The sequence below is a fragment of the Nipponia nippon genome, unplaced genomic scaffold, assembly GCF_047370975.1.
Source record: "Nipponia nippon isolate SJK-2023a ecotype South Korea unplaced genomic scaffold, ASM4737097v1 scaffold_7, whole genome shotgun sequence".
NCBI classification, from domain to species: domain Eukaryota; kingdom Metazoa; phylum Chordata; class Aves; order Pelecaniformes; family Threskiornithidae; genus Nipponia; species Nipponia nippon.
Window position 1 is genome coordinate 32802234 of NW_028262391.1, and position 20858 is coordinate 32823091.

The 20858-nt window shown below is 58.9% G+C and overlaps 1 protein-coding gene across 2 annotated transcripts; it reads left to right on the forward strand.

Annotated features, from left to right (window-relative positions):
* Window positions 1-377: 377 nt before the first annotated feature.
* ZNRF1 (zinc and ring finger 1) lies at window positions 378-20834 on the forward strand. Of its 2 annotated transcripts, none has more exons than XM_087741025.1 (5): window positions 378-1066; window positions 18316-18411; window positions 19116-19221; window positions 19326-19416; window positions 19545-20834. In XM_087741025.1, the coding sequence occupies exons 1-4, from the start codon at window positions 619-621 to the stop codon at window positions 19381-19383; spliced, it is 708 nt and encodes a 235-aa protein (XP_087597151.1). In that variant the 5' UTR covers window positions 378-618; the 3' UTR covers window positions 19384-19416; window positions 19545-20834. The 2 variants fall into 2 exon arrangements, with proteins under 2 accessions (XP_087597151.1, XP_087597152.1); XM_087741026.1 differs by having other exon boundaries at window positions 19838-20834.
* The last annotated feature ends 24 nt before the right edge of the window (window positions 20835-20858 follow it).

Consider the following 20858-nt stretch of genomic DNA (forward strand, 5'->3'; position numbering starts at 1 on the left):
TCCCAGCGACCTGCGGGCCGCGGCGGCGAGCGCAGGCCCGGGCCGCGGCGGCCGGCAGCAGCGCAGGGGTTAAGGGCGGCGGGCCGGGGGCGGGAGCATGCGTGCTGCCGGCCTCTATTGTCTCCGGCGCGGCGCCGAGCACCAGGCGGCTGGCGGCGGCCGGCAGCGAGGCCGTGCCCGGCGCAGCGCAGCGGAGCGGGGCAGCGCCGCCCCCGCCGCCCCCCGCCGCCCCATGGGCCGCAGCTGATCGTCGCCCGGCTGCCGGCCGCGCCCCGGGCAGGAGCCAGGCGGGCGGAGCGACCCGGCCGCCGTCCACCCCCCCCCCCCCCCTTCCCCCGCCGTCCCGTCCCCCCCCCCCCCCGGCCCCGGGGCCCTCGGCGGCCCCCGCCCGGGCTGACGGTGACGGCGGCGGCGGCGGCGGACTCGGGGCGCCCTCGCCCCTGCGGGCCCGGCGGGGGGAGGATGCCTGGGGCGGGGATGGGTTTTCGCCCGTAGCTCCCCGCGCCCCCCCGCTTCCTTCCGCCCCCTCTCGCCTCCCAGCGGCGGCGGCGGGGGCGGCGCGGCCCCGTTCCCCGCGGGGGGCTGTCGCTCGGCTCCCTCCGGCCCGGCGGTACCCATATGGGGGGCAAGCAGAGCACGGCGGCCCGTTCGCGGGGCCCCTTCCCGGGGGTGTCGACGGATGACAGCGCCGTGCCGCCGCCGGGAGGAGGCGGGGGGGGGCCGCCCCCCTTCGGCCATTACCGGGCGGGCGGCGGCGGAGGCGCCATGGGGCTGCGCAGCCGCTCCGTCAGCTCGGTGGCCGGCATGGGCATGGACCCCGCGGCGGCCGGAGCCGTCCCCTTCGGGCTGTACGCGGCGGCGGCGCGGGCGGCGGGGGAGGCCGAGCGGGCCCCGGGCGGCGGCGGCGGCGGTCCGGGCTCCGACTCCACGTACGCCCATGGCAACGGTTACCAGGAGACGGGAGGCGGTCACCATAGAGACGGGATGCTGTACCTGGGCGCCAGGGCCTCGCTGGCCGACGCGCTGCCCCTTCACATCGCACCGCGGTGGTTCAGCTCGCACAGCGGTGAGTGGCGGCTCCCCGGAGCCTTCCCCCGGCTTCCCCTCCCCGGGCGGGTTACCCGGGCCCGGGGGTGGCGGTGGGCACCCTTCACCCGGCAGGGGGGGGCTGTCGCCCCGGCTTGGGCGGCTGGTCAAGACCCCTTGTGTCAAGCCTGAAGGAAGGACCCCCGTCCCCTCCTCGGCGTGGACGGGTGGGTGGGTGAGGGAGCACCGGGGCCGGCGTCTGTGTCAAGGTCAAGGGAGGAAGGGGCTGTGGGGAGAGGAGGCTTTCTAGAAGGGAAGTGTTTTGGCTCGGGGCTGCGAAGCAGTGGATGTGGCACCCCCACCTCGACTTGGGGGAAAGTGTTCTGAGGGTGCTGTAGCTCCAGACCTTGGTTTTGAAGACCATGCTGAGCTCTGCTTTTGAAGGTGTTTGGGGGCTGCCGGTCAGGTATGGTGGTTCCCATGCCTTAGAAACTGGGGAAGGGGCAGAGGAAGCCTTTGAAAGCGAGGTGTGGGAATTTTTCTCCTTTGTTTCGTCTGATAAAGGGCCAGGGAGAGGCCGAAGCAGGTTTTCTCATTCAAGCCAGCTGGCACCGTTATGGAGGAAGCAGAGGAGGAACTGCCTGCCTCTTTAGTAAGGCTGGGGAGCCGGCTGGGCTCTCTTGCAGGAAACCTGCCAGGCCGAGGGAGGGGGCAAGGTTGCCTCCATCCTAACCCTTGCGGCTGGACCCTTCCGTGTGTCCTGGTGTCTGGAGAGGAGCTCCGGCTGCGAGCAGGGCTGTGTCACTGACCTAGTTTTGGCTGGGTACAGGGAGCGAGGTGGGAGGTCCTCCCTTCCCCTCCTGGCTAGAGGGGAAGTCATTTCAGGGATGTCTCCTTGGGTTTCCTGGAATAGTCTGGGATTTCTCTCCCGCCCGGCCCCCTTGCAAACGCTGTAAATGTTCTCCTTGCATGACGTGGTCTGGGAATTTCATAATACGCCTTGGGACAATGCCTCATTTTCAGGAAGGCTTGAAACTGAACCAGTGGACAAGAACAAAGTGCAAAACGAGGCTCGCGAGGCCCATTTTCCTACTTCCATCTTGGGATTTTTCCCCTTTACCCAGTCTCCGGGGGCTGCTTTTCTCAGTTAGATCGAAGCTGTATGTCTCACGTTGCATTCTCAGTGGCAGAACGCCCCGGGCCCTGTTCCTATTGATCTGGATAAGTCGGGCACTTGCAGTCCTCCCTAGCAGATGGAGAGGGCTGGCTGGCATGTGGCGCCGGAGTTGAGACCGAGCGTTTCTCCAAACTTTCTTGCTCTGTGACCTTGCGCAGACTGTGCTGCTGCTCTGGCTTTTAAACACAGAAGGAAACGAAGGTGCAGCATCCTTCCAGGTATTCCACAAGCCTCTGTGCGAATGAGTGCCACGGGGCCTTCCGCTGAGGCTGGCGCTGGAGCGAGGAGGGTTTTGTTACGGAAACACCACGCAGCTGATCTGTACGTAGAGGTGGTCAGTCAGAGAGTATCGGTTACATTAAATGATAATTCTCAAACTGCGATGCTGAGAGGCAAAAACGTGTTTATAAAAATAAACCAGCTGCAAAATGGAGTTAAGCTTTTTCCGGCTGCTCATGCAAGTTAGCGCAATGCTGTGAAGTTAAACCCCGCGCCCTTGGAAGATTGCAGCGTGAGCTGTGGGAAGTGCTGCAAGAACTGGGTTTCTCTGGTGCCTCTTTTGCGGCCCTCCGAGAGCGTTTGAGCTGTGCCGAAGCATGCGCGGGCAGCAGCGAGAGCCATTCAGTCCGTGCTGAAGCCTCTCCTGGCGGTGGTTCTTCCTCATCGCTAATTAATAGCAAAAGGAGCGGAGGATGCTTAGAAACTGTTTTGAAAACTTGTCAGAGCTCATTAAACTTTTGTGTTCTTCCTCTTAGCGTAAGAGGTTAATGGAAGATTTGGAGACCGAGGGGAAGAGGAAGTAAGCCACCTCAAGACTGCTAAAATTCCGTGCTAATCTCCCATTGCAGCTGGTGAACCTACAGCAGGGCAGTCAGGAGCTACTCGCTTCTTCCCCCCTGCCTCCCCATCGACCCACTCCTCTCGCAGCGCTGAGCCACTCCATTAGCCACTGGAAAGTGCTGAAGCAGCAGCACTCCGGTAAATGGAGAGGAGCCTTGACATTGCTGTGTGTGACTGTCCCTGCTCCTTGCGCAGGATGACTTGAGGGTGGGGATGAGGGGACCTGCCTACGCACCAAACCCACTCGGGAGGATGCGTGCTTGGGGGTCTTGGGGATCCACCTGAGTTGCTATACTGCCGCGAGAAGAGGAGCCCCCCAAACTCTGCGGCTGACAGGTCTGGAGAGTGGATCCTTGCCCTGCCTGCCCCTTTCCTCCTGCCTCTGCACAGGCTGGAGACGTGGATGGCGCCAGTCTCGGCACGTGGGGAAGGTTGTGTCCATGGGCTTGCTCTTCCAGGAGTATTTGGGTTTTGGGGAAGAGCTAGGTGCCTCAAAGTGCAACTTGTGCTCTGCAGGGACCTCATGGGACAGCGAGGAGCCCTGGCTCAATGCCGGTGATAAGGCGCTCTCGTTGCAGCAGCGTGTCCGCGATAACAGGAGCAGGCAGATAGGCTTGGCGCCTCGCTGCTCCCTTTATCTATGATGCTGCTGCTTTTGTGTGCCTCTCCGGCTGTTTTGTGGCTCATCTGCCCCGTCAGCAGGGATCCCGAGGAGTGAGCTGGGGCGGCCTGAGCTCTGTTCCCTGGCTGGTGTCACTCCTTCACCTCTCTGCAGTTGAAGGCTTACAGAAGAGCTAGGCGTGCCCGGGGAGGGAGAGAGGAGGGCTGCGCTGGGAAACCTGTGCAGAGGGAAGTTGCAAAGTGGTCCCCAGGCCCAGTACGTCCTGCAGCGTCGTGAAGTCGTCCCCAGGGCCAGCATGCGCTGCAGCATCGCTGTAGGGTGCTGTGTGTTGTGACGGTCGGCAAGAAGAGCCCGCTGCCGAATCCCTCCGGGCTCTGCCATGGCTGCTGGGGTGCGGCGATGGCAGGAGCAGTTACGTACTGATGGCCTCTTGCCCTTCCAGGGCCAGGAGAGGAGAGCTGCTGCTCTTATGAATAGCAAAGCCTAAATGCATCTTTCAAACGGGGTGGACGAGGGGGCTCTGACCTTTGTGGTGGAGCTTGTCCCTCCCTCCAAGGGGACAGCATCTCTCTGGGTAAGTGGATCCCGTTTCCTGAGGGGGATTTTCCCAAGTGTATCCTCCATCCACACAAGCAACATAACTGCTCCAGCTGAAACTGCTCTGGGATTTCCCTGTCTGCCCAGGGTTTCTGAGATCCGCTTCCTGGCCTATGCTGGTGGAAGATGACAAAACATCTTTTGCAACTTTGGAGTTTGCTTGTAGCACTTGACCTTGTCCCTGTAGCTTCGTCACCATTAGGTCTTCTCGGCAAAGCCAAGACTAGTGGGAAGAAGGGAGAAAAAGGAGACGTGTGGTTTAACGCTGCATGTCTCTGGCTTTGTGTGGTTCTCTTAGCATCACTTGTGTTATTTGTCTTCATCAGAGGATCTTGGGGAGTTTGCAGAGGCTATAAGTAGCTTAAAGTTTATCTAGAAATCCCCCCCATCACCCAAAGCCCTTGAGTGTTTGAAGCTCCAATAAATCCATATCTCCCTGTCTGCTGGCTAGCCCAAGGAAATGCCTAGCTCATCCTTCTGTGCAGAGCCATCAGGAATGTTGCAGGCTTTCTGTGCGCTGACAAACAAGCTGTTTGTCCTGGATGCTGGCAGCAGCAAGGTTGGGAGGTCTCCTTTGCCAAGTGAGCTGCTTCGTTCTCAGCAATGCCTTGTCCGGAGCAGGAGGGCCCAGCCTGAGGCAGATGAGTGTCTGGCGTGGAGATGGCAGCCAGGGTGCTGGGCTGGGTCCTCCTCCAGGCAGCGTTAGAGAGTGAAACAAGCTGGAAGCGCTCTTTGATCTGGCTCTGGAGGAAGGGAAGTGAAATAGGGATCGCTTGTTGGAAGGCGAGCTGAAGGTGTGAGTGAACCCCTGTGTCGGGCAGCCCCGGTCTCTGCCGAGCGGGGGAGGAGGCAGGTCTGTGGTGTACCCTTGCTGTGCTCCGACACCTTCGAGTCCTGAGCCTTTTCTCGCCGGTCCTTGGTGATCTTCACTCCTGAGCTAGTCCTGCCATTGCAATCTCTACACCAAAACCAGAAGGCTTAATTCTAGCTGGCTAGTCAGTGAGCTGCTGGAGGGAGTCCACTTTCAGCCCTGACTTTCCTGCCACCAACTTTTCAACACGCAGACATCATACGTGCTTCCCTCCCCCCTCTACAGGGGCTAGGCCTGGGGAAGGGCACCCCAAGGTCTGCAGGAATTTGCCATTGTGAATCTATTTTTGTCAGTGGAAACTTCCAAAGGAGACCATCCTCAAGCCATCTTTTTGTGGGTTTGGTGCTGGTGACTGCCTGGCAACTGGGTCGGGCACCCACAGCATTGTCAGGCCTGCATATCGTTTGGGAAGCAGTGCAGGAATGGTCCTGAAGGCCCCCTAGGCCAGAGAGATTCAGCCGTTGGCCTCTCCAGGTCTGGAGGTGTTGCTCTTCCACTTCTGCCTTCTCTGAGCTGGCCACAGGACAGCATATGCCCGGGGCCAGGGGAAGAGGCAGCAGCTGCCTTGGAAGAACGAAGCACTGAATACCAGAAGATGGGAGACTCAAGGCAGCTTTAATGCGTACCAGACCCACAGCCTGGAGATGAAGTTTAAGTGTGCCAACGTTGGCGTTGTGCGTGAGAAGCCAGCGGCGGTGGTTATCTTCAGTCTCCACAGTGAGAGCTAGCGCAGGCTTTCACCGCGCTGCCTTGCTGCTCCAGTGCCCTCTGAAGTCTCTTGGCCGCCTTGCCCAGGAGCGAGGCACTAATTGCTGTGTGTGCTAACCGGCTTGGCTGGGCTCGAACCTCTCTAAACCTGTGCATAAATGGGCGCAGGGGAGCTGGGCGCCCTCTCCCCCTCCGCGCACACGTACGCTCCAGAGATGCTGAGAAGGATGCTCTCGTGCTCCCTGGGCTGACCCACTTCCCAGCCAGGATTGTCTTCCCGGCCCGTGACGTAAGTTTATCCCATGCTGGTTTGTTTTGCTGAGATGTTTGTTCCAGTGACTGGAATAACCGTAAAGACTTCTCTTATTTATTAATGTGCTATTAGGGCTCCTTTCCTCTCTCTCCCTCTCTCCCTCTCTCCCTCTCTCCCTCTCTCCCTCTCTCCCTCTCTCCCTCTCTCCCTCTCTCCCTCTCTCCCTCTCTCCCTCTCTCCCTCTCTCCCTCTCTCCCTCTCTCCCTCTCTCCCTCTCTCCCTCTCTCCCTCTCTCGTTCGCTGGCCGGAGGATCAATCAGATGCAGACATCTTTGGTGGAAGAGCGGTACCAGGGCTGGCGCCCAGCCAAGGGAACCGCGGAGAGTCATGGGAAAATGCTGCTAAATGCTGAAAATTAATTTCAAGAGAAATGCAGGGAGGGAGAAAAACCCACTTTGGGGGGGGGGGGGAGATTTTTTTTTCCTCCGATGTAATCTCCTGTGTGACAAATCAGGCAGGCAGCAAAGAGCTCTTTGTCTGAATGAATTCCCTCTGCAGGAACCAGTCCCATGGCACCCCAACCGGTTGGTGGGCAACCACGAGGTGCATCTCGTTGCCTCTGGTGCTGGTATGCCAAAACCCCAGATGTGCCGAATACTTGGGTTTGAGTAAATGTGAGCTGGCTTTCTCCTCGTTCCCTTGAAAGTTGAAACCACAAGGGCTTGCGAGTGACTTACACAAGCAGCCAAGTGATGCTGTAAAGCAGCGGGCCTTGATGCAGAGTGTTTTAACCACCTGCTCTGGCATGGCTGTGCATTGGGGTACAACAAGCCTCTCTCTGTAGAGGGAGACCCATTTTTTATTTCAGATACAGCAGGAGTGGTTAAAGTTGGGCCTTAGAGTCCCAGTCCCACCGGGCAGCTTTCAAATGCAGGCAAACCCACTGGGGGCTTGGGTCTGCCCCCAGGGATGCTCCTGCTGTCCCTTGCGGGCACTGCTTGGCGAAACGCTTTTGCTCGGTGCTTTCTGGTGGGAGGCTGTCGGGAGGTGCAGCTGCAGGAAGCCCTGCTGGCCTGGGGCCTCTTCTCCTGCCGCTGCGCAGCGTTTCCCGTGGGCAGAGCCCGGCTGCCGGCGGGTTTCCTGCCCTGCCAGGCTGTTGGCAGGGGAGGGGAGTGCCTGCGGCTGGGGCTGCTTTTTTCTTGGTGTGGTTTAGCTTTCCAGCCCACTGTGGGTCCCGCACAGCCTCGGGTTTGAGGAGGGTGGCAGGGAGAGCTGGGGAGCTAGCAGGCAGGTCCTCGTGGCTGATCTCTGTGCTGCCGGCATGGGGCTCGGTCCGTCGGTGCTCCCCACCATGGTCCCCGCGCCTGCGCACAGCTGGGTTTGTGCTGCATACGACCGGCTGAGCTTGAGCAGATGCATCGCTCAGTGCTGGCGTCGTCCTTCCCTAGGCCCTGGTGGCGGGTCTATGGGCAGCTGGAGGTGTTTGGTACAAGTTGTATTTTGCCAGGAGGGATGGTGCCTCGCCATTGGAGAGGCTGCAGCGCACCTCCGAGGTGGAGCTGACTCCTTTCTCCTCTCCTTCCTCGCGGAGCCGAGCTGCGCTGGCCGGTGTCGGCAGCAGGTCAGCTCTTGGGACAGCTGCGGTGTCGTGCTGCTCGGGAGGGCGCGGGCTGAATTAGCTCGGGAAATTCCTGGCTCTCTGCACTCATGCATGCTCGTGCAGCTGTGGGCCTCCCATCAGCGGTGCGGAAACGAGACTGTGTGCCTAGTGCAATGGTCTTATGGTGCTTTGTAGAGGAGCGGAGAGATGCAGTGGAAACATTTACCCTTTTGCTAGTTTTAGCAATGCTAGCAGAAATTTCCCAGGGCTGTATATTCCCAGCAAGCGCCCTCGGCTCGTTGAGGCTGTGTCAGGTTATGGCCACAGTTCCTGAGAGACTGTCGCCTACCAGGCACAGAAACAGGGCTGGGACAGGCCCAGGCGAGGGAGGCATGGCAACACAGATGAAGAACTGAACTGAAAGCTGCTCAGAGCTGTTTCCTGGCCCTAGCAGGCAGGACGGCGTGACAACAGCGAGTATTTTTAGAGGCCAGCTGCCTGCAACGCAAGAGAAGGAAAGCAGCAGTCAGGCAGGAGAACCAAGTGATGCTCCCCATGTCCCACATCCCTGCCTAGCATTTTGTTTCCTCCTGGGCCGGGGCTGCTGGCATTAAGGCATTTCCATGTCCTCCGTGCTTCTTCGCCTGTTGCTGCCTTGAAAGGCGGCTGGCTTCGTTCTCCCCTCGGCTTTCGCCATGGCTGTGTGTTTCTCTGATCACGGCTCAGCGGCCTGAGGGTGGTGTTGGAGGCTCCCCTCTGTGCATCCCAGATGATTGCATTACAGCTTGGTGTGGTGGGCGTTTTGGGGATTGTGTTTTGGAGAAGTCTTTGTCGCCAGCAAGGGAAAACCCGCAGTTTCTCCTGCAGCCGGCGTAATTGCAGTAATTCATTTGGGAGCTCTCCCTACAAGGCAATGGAGCTGCATTTTGTCGGAAGTGCTGCAGGGGAATTAGATCCACCTTTCAATCCATCCATCGGTCCGTCCAAGGCCTGTACGTCTGTAGCTGGGGAGAACGCAGGGGGGTTCATCTCTAGCCAGATGGCTTAAATTACCATCTGCAGGTCAGTATGGGTTGAGGTCGGTTTTGGGGCCAGCCTTCTGTTAAGCTGGTGCTGAGCAGGATGGGGTGAGGCTGAGCACCCTGCCTGAGCTGCCTCGGCATTTCAGGTTATCCCCACCTGGATCTTGCTGCTTTGAGGCTATTGTCCATCTGCTTATTTATCGCAATGTTGATTTCATAGCCCTTAAAGTCTGCTCTTTGCCTGGATCTTACCCATCTGAGGGTGGTTATAGACACCTTTGATTTCTTTGCTCCCCATATGCAGGTATGAAGCAGACAGCACCCTGCAGCAGGTCCTGGGGGGTGTCCTGGGTGAGTGTTTCACAGGGGGACTCTGCTTCCCAAGGCTCCGGAAGTGGGGATATGCTGTGCTCCTCTGCGTGTTGCCTTGGTGTTTTTCCTTTCTCCTGGGGAAGAGAGAGCTTGAAATCCCACAGCTGGGATTTTTGTCATCTGCAGCCCCACTATCCCCCTCTTGCTCCCAGTGGTCGCTGGCCACGAGACAGCTTGGCTCTTCCTGTGTTCAAGGGTGGCACGTGTTGAAGGGGAGGCAGGAGCAGAGAAGGTGGGACAGCCAGGCAGGGTTGTTCCTGCCTGTGGCACAGTGTGCAGCCCCTCCTGCCTCCGCTAGCAGGATCCGGCGTGGGCAGACCCTGCTGCTCGCCGAGGGGTTTGTTCCTCTGAGGCGTTGTGCTTTGTGTTTCAGAGGTTCAGCTCCTGGAGCTGCAGAAAGCCGGCTCTGTCTGCCAGCCACCTCCATGCTGCAAAGGCAGCCGGGAAGTGCATGGGGCAGGACTGCTCCGGAGCGAGAGCGAGTCATGTGGTGTGGCCCCATTCCCAGCACAGGGGTATCTCCCAAATCCCCAGCCACTGGCTGGGCAGCTCAGTGCTGTCAAGCATCCCCCCCCTCCCACACCATGCACAGCAGAGGTGGGTGATCATCCTTCAGGTCTGCACCCCGCTTTTTCCATTCCTGCTGTCCTTGTAGCCTGGGGCATTCACCGAGCATCCCTTGGCAGCTGCGGACCCTCCTGGGGAGCAGGGAGATGCTCTCTGCCATGCATTTCTTCATACCGTGCAAGGAGCTGGGGGCAGGTAAGGTTAGGGCTTCCTCTGCAGTGTGCTCCTCCCTAGGGTTTTTTTCCAACAGTGTCTTTCTTCCTGCAGAAATAGCCAGTGCTAACTGGCCGTAAGCATTTCACAGCCATGCACTGCCTGTGGGTGTAGCTCCGTGTGCCTTTCGTGCTCTGTTTGCTGCCCGCTACATAAAAATTGCTCTTTCTCTACCCTGAAAAGCAGTCCTTCCCACACACCCCAGGGGCTGGGGGGCTCATACCCCCAGTAACTCCTGCCACCTACATGATGTGTCCCATAGCCTGGGCACAAAGTGCCATGGGAGACTCTCCACCACTCCGTTTGTGCGGTGCAGCCGTGGGATGCCCAGGGAGGAGCCATCCCAGGAGCCGGATGGGATTGCTTCCTGGGAGGAGCGGGTACGTGGGTGAGATCAGTGGTGGGCTCTGCTCCCTCTGCCAGCATCGCAAAGCCAGGGCATGTCATCGTGTGTCTCTGGAGCGTCCCAGCGCGATCAGCTGAGGTGTGACGGAGCCTCAGCAGCATCAAGGCAGGAGTTTTCTGCTTTGGAAAATCCCGGGGGTTAGGAGGGAGGTAGCCAGGGAGCTGCTGCTTCACCCCACGGGGTCAGATCTGGTTGCCTTTGGGAGTGGCTCAGGTCAGGCTTTTGCGCTTAAGCCTTTCCGAAAGCGGGAGTTCCTCTGGCAGCTTGGCAGCGGCTGGAGCCCGGCGGTGGGGACTCCGTGGGTGCCTCCCGAACGGATGGCTTAGTCAGAAGTGACTCACCCCGCCGGTCCCCTCGTGACGTTGCCTCGCTGCTCACTCCCAGCCCCTGCTGAGGTGAAACATCCAACTCTCTCCCTTTCTGCTCCAATTTCCGAGTCACTGCATCCCGCTGTGGTGCTGGAGGATCCCCTGCGCTCCTTCATTTCAGCACTGGGACCCCTCCGTTGCCCTGTTGGCTCCGTGCATCTTGCGGATGATTGCTGCCTGCAGCAGGGCTTGCGGTTGGGCTTCCTCCTTCACACCAGAAATATTCGGGAGATAAAAAGCAGGCACACAGGCAAACCCTTTGGAAATTCCCAGGCGTGCCTGCAGGATCCCTCTCCTCTCTGGGCAGTGAATTTGAAACCCTAAGCATCCTTTGAGAGGTGGGGAGACAGCTCTGGGGCATCCCTGCAGCTCTTCTGCACAATGAGATGGCCCCAGGCTGGTTTTGCGACTAGCAGGAGCCCTGAATGAGCTTGTAACTCAGTAAATTCAAGCCTTGCAGCCCAACGGCAGGAGTCTAAGGTGTTAATGCCTTCGCTGGGCTGTCACCCAGGACCCCTCTGCTTAACTTTGTTGTTCTCCGGGATGCTAAAATTAGCTTTGGGCTACACGCTCTTCCTTATGAAGACTGTTCCCAGCAGCTGGGGGAGTGTTTCTGCAGTAAACTAGGACTAGCTGGAAGGTAGGGTGACCCCAGGAGGTTGCCTTTCTCATCCAGATCTGGGGGAACTGGTCCTGCAGCATAGCCTGGGCTGTAGGAGGGAGATGCTTTTTACCTGCAGCATAGGTATTTTTGTTCAAAAATTGCAATTGCAGCCATGAAAAGGGCAATACTCAAACAGCAACAGGCAGGGGGGATGCTTGGGGTGCAGAGGCTGTTTGCATGTCTTCCCTGAGGATATGTGTGCAAGGAGGGTGGCTCTGGACATCCTGTGACCGTATAGCCAGGCATCTTCGTCTTCCTGCTTCTCGGTGTCCGCGGGCTGTGCTGGAGGTGTCTTGTAGGGCTTTGGTGTGTCTGTCTGCTGAGGCTTGATGGCTTTGGGTGCTCTGGAGCAAATGTCCTTGTGGGGTTCCTGCTCTCATGTCTCCTGCCCCTTCCCAACTCTCCAGCTTCCCTCAGACCCGGTATTGCAATCTGTTCTGCTTCTTCCTGTCCTTCCCCACCACCCCCGTAAGAAACCAGCTGGCTAGAAAAAAAAATATCTCTGCCTCCCGGCTTGCAGCAAGCCAGCCCTGGGCTGCTGTGACGTGATGCCACCCAGCCCCTCCTGCATCCCTCTGGCCCTAGTGGCTTCCCCACATCAAATCTGGAGCACCAATGCCTTTTCCTTGCTGCTGCGTCTCCTCTTCACAGCTTGAGTTGGGTGGGAGTGGGCAGACGCGTCTCCAAAACCCGCTGCCTTGAGCATTACAGCAGCGCTGGCCTTGGCCAGCTTTGTGGTCTGTGGCACGTCCCTGCCACCCCTTGGCTGGTGTGTGGCCAACCTGACAGCAAACACCTGCGGCGTGGGGGCTTTGCCAGGAGCCACCATGAACCAGGGACAGCTTTTCTTAGATATTGCACAGGAGTGGCTTCTTTTTGGGGTTCTGCTTCACGTTACAAGAGTTTGTTTTCTTCCGGCTCAGCCATCTGAACGGGCTTGATCAGCAAGGAAACGGTGGGATGGGATGGGGATGGGGATGGAGCAGAACTGTCCCTTTGCTGAGGCAGCAACCTGCACCGTTGGGTTTCTTGCCAAGAGCTGCCATCCAGGGACATCTCGGCCCAGCCACATCCCAGCTGCCTGGCTCGTCCTCTGGGGCTGGCCTGCTGGTGTCCCCCAGCCCTGCCTCCCTTCCGCCCCCAGGAAGGTGGGATGTCTTGTTTCCACCCTTTCCCCACCTCCCTGCAGCCTTGACTCAGGAGGAGGGAGTTTCATATGGCCCTTTTTTGGAGCCGGTAAATGAGGCTGCTTAAGTGCTTTACTCCTTCCTGCCTACGTGTCCCCGCTCGTGTCAGCCCTTGTGCTGCACAATAGCCAACCACCGTCACGGCGTTCACCCGGCGCCTTGTGTCCTGCCCGGGTAGCAGGCAGCGGGGCTGTGTCGGGCTCCAGCTCCTGCATCTGCCCCTGCAGCTGATGCCGTTTCCTCCTGCAAGGGGAAGGGGGTTTGGGCCTGATCCTGCTGGGCACCCCGGCCTCCAGGCACTCAATGCAAGCATGTTGCTGGCAGAGGGAGCGTGGTCCTTGATGGGACGGGTCCTTGGTGCAGCTGCGAGCTGCCTCCTGGCCCTGGTGCAAGGTGGCATCGCTGACTGCATCACTCAGAGGCCAGCAGAACGTCGCTTCCACAGTAGGTGATGCTCTTGGAAGAGGACATCCGTGGAGGTCCTCAGCTACCAGGTCCCTGTGATGCCCAAGTGCTGGAGATGTGTTCTGTGCACCCCATACGCCATCTCCAATGTGCTGTCCTGCAATCATCGCTTTCCAACAACAAGGCTGCTTTAAGTCAGTAGGGGATTTATTTTCCAGGGGATGTAAGGTCTGAATATCTTGGCTCTGCAGATTTCCTTCACTCAGCTGGCAAGGAGGAAAACTCCTGTGTGATCCCTTCCCTTCTGGGGCTGTGCTGGAGCCCACGGTGGGTAAGGGAAGTGGAGGACATGGCGTCCTTTCTCCTTACTCAACCCCACGTGTTTCTGCTTCAGACTGACCAACTGGGCCCATATACATGATCTTTCTGTCTTGCCCTCCACTTCAATCACTAGTGGTTTGGTTTTTTAAAGATGATCTATGTCTTCCAGCTTCCACCTGGTGCTGGTTCAGCTGGCGATGTCAGGGAAGCTGTGGGGGGAGGTGGGATGCTCAGGGTTTGCTCAGGAAGGAGGAGGCACCAGGACTCTGCTTCAGCTGTGTGCTTGGACCAAATATTCCTTGCATTTATCTTGCGCTCGGCTGCATCCTCACCTGGTGTAAGCCAGCTCCTTTGGCCGGAGGCCTAGGATGCTCTCTGGAGACATGGAGATGGGCTGTGCAGCTGAGGTTTCCAGATCTCCCGTGGACATTAGGCAGCCTGGGGCTTACCCCTGAGCTCCCTGGTGATCAGGGTGTCCTGTGGGGTGGCTGGGAACCAGGGGAGGGACCCCTGCTGGGGTGGGAGTGTTTTGGGGAGTTTGTGTAGCCACTCGGGCACGCAGGGCTCCTGGTTTATCCCACTGCAGTAGCAGGGTCCTGGGCAGCTGGGGATCCCTTCGATGAATGCTACTCGCTATGGGGCGGGTTGCTGGGGTTGCACTCACTTGCTTGTGCCTGGGCTGCTGCTTCCCCCTGCCTTCAGGGCACGTCATCCCCCACCAGCATCTTCCTCCTGTCGCTGGAGGTGCTGCACAGTGGTGAAGCTGTTGCTCACCACGTTTCGGCTATCTGCTAGCAATAGAGCCAGGGTTTCCTACTGCTGGGGCAATGCTGCATCTCCTGGTGGCACCGTAGCCTGTAAGTGGTCCATCTGGAGGCACACCAAGCTAGTGGAGGGTTTGGCGAGTGAAGGCAGACATGGTATGTGCCTTCCCCTGCGGCCAGGGACAGAGTCGCGGCTCCCATGGACGCTGTCCCACCCGTCCCCGAGGAGAGCAGGATGTGGTGTGGTTGACCCCACTGTAGTGCTCGGTGGCTTCCCCAAGCCGTTAAGGTTGCTGTGGTCATCACCTGTAGGCACAAGTGATGGGAATTTCCTATCCCAGCTTCAGAAGCAGCTGCATTTGAGATGTTTACAGATGGGTTGGAAATATGTCTTGACCCTCCCGCCACCACCAAAGCCCCAGCAGCCTGTGTGGTGGTGTTTTCGGCACCGTAACAGCTTTTTCAGTTAGCATAGGACCTGGTGGAGGCTTTCCGAGGTTCCCAGCTCTGCTTTGCCCAGCTGTCTAAAATTAACGATGTAACCTTCCTAAAAATACTCGGAAGGCAGTAGCCCCTGGAGAGCACCAGCACTGCTTGCTCCCAGTTTCTAGACCAAGCCATCGGAGAGATGAGATCACCTGGCAATGTGTGTCTCACAGCCCTGGAAAACCCTTGGCTTTCTCAAACTCTCCTGCAGGATACAAGAGTCCAGGTCTGGATCTGAACCTGCCTTTCTGGGCCAGCCCGCTTCCCACAGCACCCTCCTCTTCCTCGCTTGCTCCTGGCAAGAGCTGGTGCCTGCCTGCACATCTCTGCTTGTGGAGATGGTGGCAGCTTCAGGTTTAACACACCGCAGGCAGGAGCATTGCCAGCTGCCCCAGGCGCCTTGGGAGGGAGGAAGGGTCCATGGCCTTTCCCCGGAGCATCCCTTGAGCCTCCCCGTGGGCGTGGGAGGCCCAGGCGAGGAGGAATAGCTGGGCCCTTCCTCTCTCTCATTATTTTTTTTTTAGGCATGTGGGAGGAGGGCAGAAAGGGCTCGAGGAGGAGGGAGGGAGCTGAATTTTCCATGAGCAGCTGTCAAAATGTAATCTCCTGTGTCGCTCGGGCTGGCAGCTTAGGCAGGATAAATTAACGGGGATTTCGGGGAACGTGGAAAATACCATGGCCCGGAGGGGGCCGGCCGCGTGGGGAGCGACCCTTTCATGTGTGGAACCGGCTCTGGGCCCCAGCGCCTGCCTGAACTGCGGAGGGATGCTCCGAGACACTGGGCTTGGCGCCTGCCACTGTTGGGTGCCGGCTGTCCCCTGGCTTCAGTGGTTTTCCATCCACCACCTCCCCCCAAAGGTCACCTGGAGAAGGGACGAGGGAGCCTGACCCCCTTCTCTGCCTCCCCTTTCCTGCTGGCGGTGGGCTCCCCACGGCTCCCAGTGCCTGCTGTGGAGGGGGATGCCAGCAGCTGCTCTTGCAATGCCAAGTATTTGTGCTGACAGCTGGGGTGCAGGGCGACCCCGCACCCCGGGGGCCTTTCCACGCTGGCTCCTCACTCCCGCTCAGACCCAGGAATTTATGCAATTGCATTTTCATAATTTTGTGTTCCCCCCCCCCCCCCCCCCATCTTGCGAAATGCAGAGCCAGGAAAGTGTGTGTGCTTCTGCGCTTGGCTCAGCCCCTGGACCCGCGTGGCAGCCAGCGTCTGTGGCTGGAGCACGCCGCGCACGTGCTGGGGTTTGAGCCCGGGCGCCTCTGTCTGAGCAACGTCCCCCGCGTCCTTGCCACGGGGCTGCGGCAGCACTGGGGGTCCCTGTCCCCCAGCCAGCTGCCCAGGGAGCACTGAGGAGTGTGACGAGTGTTTGTGCTGGCTATTTATAAACGTGCTAAAACTACCCCAGCTAGCAAAGAGGCCTGGAGATGGCAACAGCCACTCACCGGAGCCTGCAAAGGGCCCTGCTCTTTCTCTGGCTCCTGCTGCTTTGCTGGCAGCCGGCGTTCGTGCCCCGGCAGCTGTGGGCTGGGCGGTCTCATCCGGGGCCCTCTCCCTTTGCCCCGGTTGCATGTCTCATAGGATCCCTTTGGGTGCTGCTGGAGCTGGCAGATCTGGGGCAGCTGTTTAAAATAACACATTGGCACAGAAAAAGGGGGGAACAGAGGAGACAAGGTCTTCCCGTGCAGTGCACCAAGGACGGTACTTAACCTCTGCAAATGGCTTGCCCTGACACCACATTTGCAGCCAAAACACCTTTACCAAAGGGAGCCCTTCGCAACTGCCCCATGCCAGGGGCTCCCTGCTGGAAACTGGTCCCCAGAGCTTCCCTGGTAGGGACCGGCGCCCGCGGTGCTGGCAGACCGTCCACGTTCAAGCAGGATCAGTTCAGCTGGGGACAGGGGCAGGCAGGCTGCCAGGGGAGCCAGGGGACGGGGAAGGTTTCTTGCAAGGGGAGGCTAGTTGGGTCTTGCAGAAGGCAGGCTGGGAGGCTATCCGAGCCCGCTCTATAAATACACCAGGCGGGTAAACACTTGGGAGGAGAAAAAACCCAACTATTTCAGCTAATGGGCACTGCTGCCACAAGGTATAAATCGGTCAGGAGTAAAATTAGGCTGGAGAGGAGAAGGCAGATCGGTGCTGCTGCCCGCGAGGCTCCGGCTGCCAGCGCTGCCCTTTCAGCTGGGGCTTGCTGCAAACGGGACCAGACTCGCAGCGGAGACCCCGCAGCACAGCCCGTCTGGGGCAGAGATGTGTCCCTATGGTGGCACGCTGCGGGCCAGCCTGGCACTCTGCTGGAGAGGCCCCTGGGCGCAAGGGCTCCTTGTTTTAGCATGTCCCCTTAGAGCCAATCCCCCGCAATCCATGATGCTTGTGCTTGCTGTGCCCTCCTGGGAAATAACCTCCCTCCGGAGGGGCAGGAGTGGGCATCCCTGTCATATGCTTTCATCCAGGGAGCTGGGAAGTAATCTCTACTTATCACCGCTGCTAATGAGAGGGTGCTCAGGTGTTGAGCAGTTATCCTGGCTGTTTGCATGGCAAAGGTCTGAGCTGCCTCCCATTAAAGCCACCCGCACTTTCTCCCTTCCAAGAAGCAAAAAAAATGCCCTCGCCACGTCCACGTGGTGGCAAACAAGAACCTGATTCATCCTTAGGTAATTTGCGTATGTTCCTTTTCTCTTCTTTCCTGAGCAGCCTTTGCATATATATGAAGAAAGCTCTTAAGCGGCACTGCAGTCAAACCTGATCTGCTTTTAGAAGACAGGTCCTTAAATTACCCTCTCCCTCTCTGCAGGCAGGGAATTGCTAGATATTCTGGTGCAAACCCATGGTGGTGGTGGTGGCACGCACATGTTTGGCTGCATTGGCTTGAGCCCCGCTGTGCTGGACGGTGACAAACTGCACGGCCTCGAGCTGGCTGTGGTGGGAGGGCAGGAAGTCCCGGGGGGGTGACCTGCAGGGCTGGTTGGGGATTGGATCCCCAGGAGTTTGGGGCTTGGAAACCTGAGTTTGGGGCAGCCTCACTCGGTGGCGCTGGGGATGATGCTATGGTGGTCTGCATGGCTCGAGCAGGTGGTGGCACCGGTGTGATACCCTGGCACCAGCCAGGCCTCATCCTCATGCCCAAGCAAGGATGCGGAGCAGATCTGGACATCACAGCCAGCTTCATCCAAGAGTCCAAGTCACCAGGCAGGTCCGGGTGGCAAGGCAGGACCAAGGCCAAGCTGGGACGTCAGCCTGCAGGGTCCCCCTGCTCCTGGGGCTGCTGGCTGGCATTGGAGGGGCTAGCACCCACCTCACTCCTGCAAAAAGCTGGAGAAAGCAACAATTTGGGCTCGTGGCTCCAGCCTGCCCGTCCTCTGCTGCGGCCCTACAGAAAAACCTCCTTCATTGCAGCTTTTCTGGCTCAGCTGTGTGGGGCTGAGCTACGGCAGCAGGGACAGCACCGTCCTGGAACGGGGACGTGCCCCTGCAGTTGCCAGCCGCAGGGAGCTGTGTGCCCCGGGCTGCTCCTCGCCCTTTAAGGCCTGGCAGCAGCTGATGGCCACGTGTGCTCTGCCTTGGCACACTCTCTGTGCCCTCTGCGCGGCGGGCACGGGAAGACCGCTGCACCGGCTTGGGCGACTGTCCCCTGTCCGGTGGCTGTCCCCCACACCAGCACTGCTGGCGGCCGGCAGAGGATGAGTGGGTGTCCGGCGGGTGCTGCGTGGGGTGTGTGCCACCATGCAGGCAGCAGGTGAGGGGCTGCCCGCTGCCGTGCCCTGCCATGGCCTCGGGGACTCCCCGGGATGCGGGATGGGCTCTTCTCCTCCTCCCCTCGCTAAGGGCTCATCTCTCTGCTCTCCCTCCAGGTTTCAAGTGCCCCATTTGCTCCAAATCTGTGGCTTCTGACGAGATGGAAATGCACTTTATCATGTGTCTGAGCAAACCTCGCCTCTCCTACAACGGTAAGGGCCAGCGGCCAGCTGTGCGGGGGACACGGCGTCCTGCCGGCTTGGGATGGCTCCGGGCAGGCTGGAGAGACGCTTGCTGCAGGCTGCATGGGCAGGCGGCTCGGCTGGGCTTGCCAGGAGGGCTGTGCTCCAGCAGACCAGTGCAACTCACGGTCCCTGCTCCGCTCCGCTCCTCCAGTATGGCTCAACCCCACTGCTTTTGCCGCAGGACCCTTTGTAACACAGCCCCTTCCCCATGTTGTTCACCACGGTGTGCCATGCCAGAGGGAGCCGTCCTCGTCGGGCGTCCTGCCTGGCTCGGGCAGGGGACGTGTGTCCTCCTGGGCTGCCCCTCTGAAGGGTCGTTGCCTTCCTCCCATCCTCGCTGGCCGTGAGGCTTACTGGGCTGAGCACTGGTCTGCAAGCTCATGCATCTCCCATCCTCTGTCCTGACCACTCACACAGAGTGACGCTCGCCCCTCCTCAGGGGTGCGTTTTTGGAAGCCAGGGGCAGGGGGTGTGTTTGCTGCAGCCGCCCCAGCCCCATCTCCCCGCTGTGCCTCCACCTGAGCCTGCTGCCAGCATTTGCCGGCGCTGCTGCCGATCGGCTGCCCCATCCCAGCTGCCTCCGCAGAGGTGGCTGTGGGCTCCCCTCCATCCTGGGAAGGGGGATGCCGCGTTGGACTGTGTCTCACCGCTGCCCTCTCCTCCCCTCCCAGATGACGTGCTGACCAAGGACGCTGGCGAGTGCGTGATCTGCCTGGAGGAGCTGCTGCAGGGGGACACGATAGCCAGGCTGCCCTGCCTCTGCATTTATCACAAAAGGTACCGCCCTGTGTGAGGGGACGCAGCCAGGCGGGTGGCAGGGGGACAGACGGGGACATCTCGAGGCTCAGCGGCATGGTGGTGATGCGCTCTCCTCTCTCCAGCTGTATAGACTCGTGGTTTGAAGTGAACAGATCTTGCCCGGAGCATCCTTCTGATTGACCCGCCAGGCGTGCTTGCTGACTTCTCTCTAAGGTGAGCCTGCCGCGGGCTGCTTGAATGTAGTTTACTCATGCTGGGTTTGAATCCTGGGCCAGGAGGGTGGGGTGGAGCGGCCGTGGCTCCTGCTCCTCACCTGGGATCGTCTCTCTCTGCCTTTGCAGGGCACCTTGCTATACCTGCTGTACCTCCTCTCCCCATCCCCCCCACCCCACCTGGAGTTTTGGGCTGACTTCTTTAAATTCCTCAAGAAGACAAAAATAAAACCCAGAAACTTGAATCCACTTGGGACAACAGCGAATTTTTTTAATTTTATTTTATTATTTTTATTTGTTTTGTTGTTTTGGGGGTTTTTTTGGTTTTTTTTTTTTTTAATTTAAAAGATTTAAAAAAAAAAAAGAACATCCAGGAGAAGACAGTGTGAGAAAAGCAGAGTGACCTGCTCTCCCCTCCACAGCCACTGGTCACCAGGAGAGCTCTGCCCGCCAGGGAGGCCCCGGGAATGCCCTCGGCCAAAACCCTGCCATGATGTTTGGCTTTTCTCCCCGAAACGAAGGGGGAAGCTGCCGGGGGACAGCCGGCCAAACGGAGCATGTGGCATTTCTCACCGGCAAGCCCCCCACCTCCCACCCGGACTCGCCCGGGGGCTCTGCTCCGTGTTTTTGCACTGACTAAACGGGAATTTTCTCCTCTCTCCCGTCTCCCTTTTGGAGATCTCCACCCTGGCCCCAGCAGCGTGAGAAGGGGACTCTGCCCCATGCCAGGAGCGGGGCCACTGCTCCCCCCTGCCGAGCCGCAGGGGTCCATCTTTCAAGTGTTTACAACGAGAAAAAAAAAAAGGAAAAAAAAAGAAGAAAAAAAAGAGAAAATCGACAAAAAAAAAAGAAAAAAAAAAAACAACCACAACTGAAGCTTCGTGTTGACTGGCGTGTTCTTCGATTTGAGCTTCCCTGCCCCGGTGATGTTTACAGACTGGTCACTCTTTAACTCAGCTATAACCACTCAGAGACTGGAGAGCTGCAGCATCCCCGCCGCCCCCTCCCGCCGCCCCCCCGCCGGGCTCCTCTTGCCAAAACTGCCCCCCCCCTTTCTTTCCATCACCTTTGAGTCGAACCCTTTCGAGGAGGGTTTGGGGGAAGACCCCCAATGGACTCCTGGACGCCCCCGGCCACGGGGGTGGCTTTCCTGGAGGTGCCAAGATGGAGTCGTTTCATGGCAGTGACCCCCCCCCAGCCCATCCCCATCCCCTCCCGGCACGGCGGGCGCGTTTTCGTTGGTGAGACCTCCCCTGCCGGTGGCCGTGCCCCTGCGGGAAACCTTTCTGTATTTATATATTAAAAAAAACGGGGGAAAAAAACTAAGAATTCAGAGCTTGGGGGGAGCTTCCTTCATTAGTCAAGGTGTTTTGATATGGTATTAAAACAATGTTCAATAAAATATTCACTGTTATTTTATTTCACTGGCTTTCTTGCTGAAGC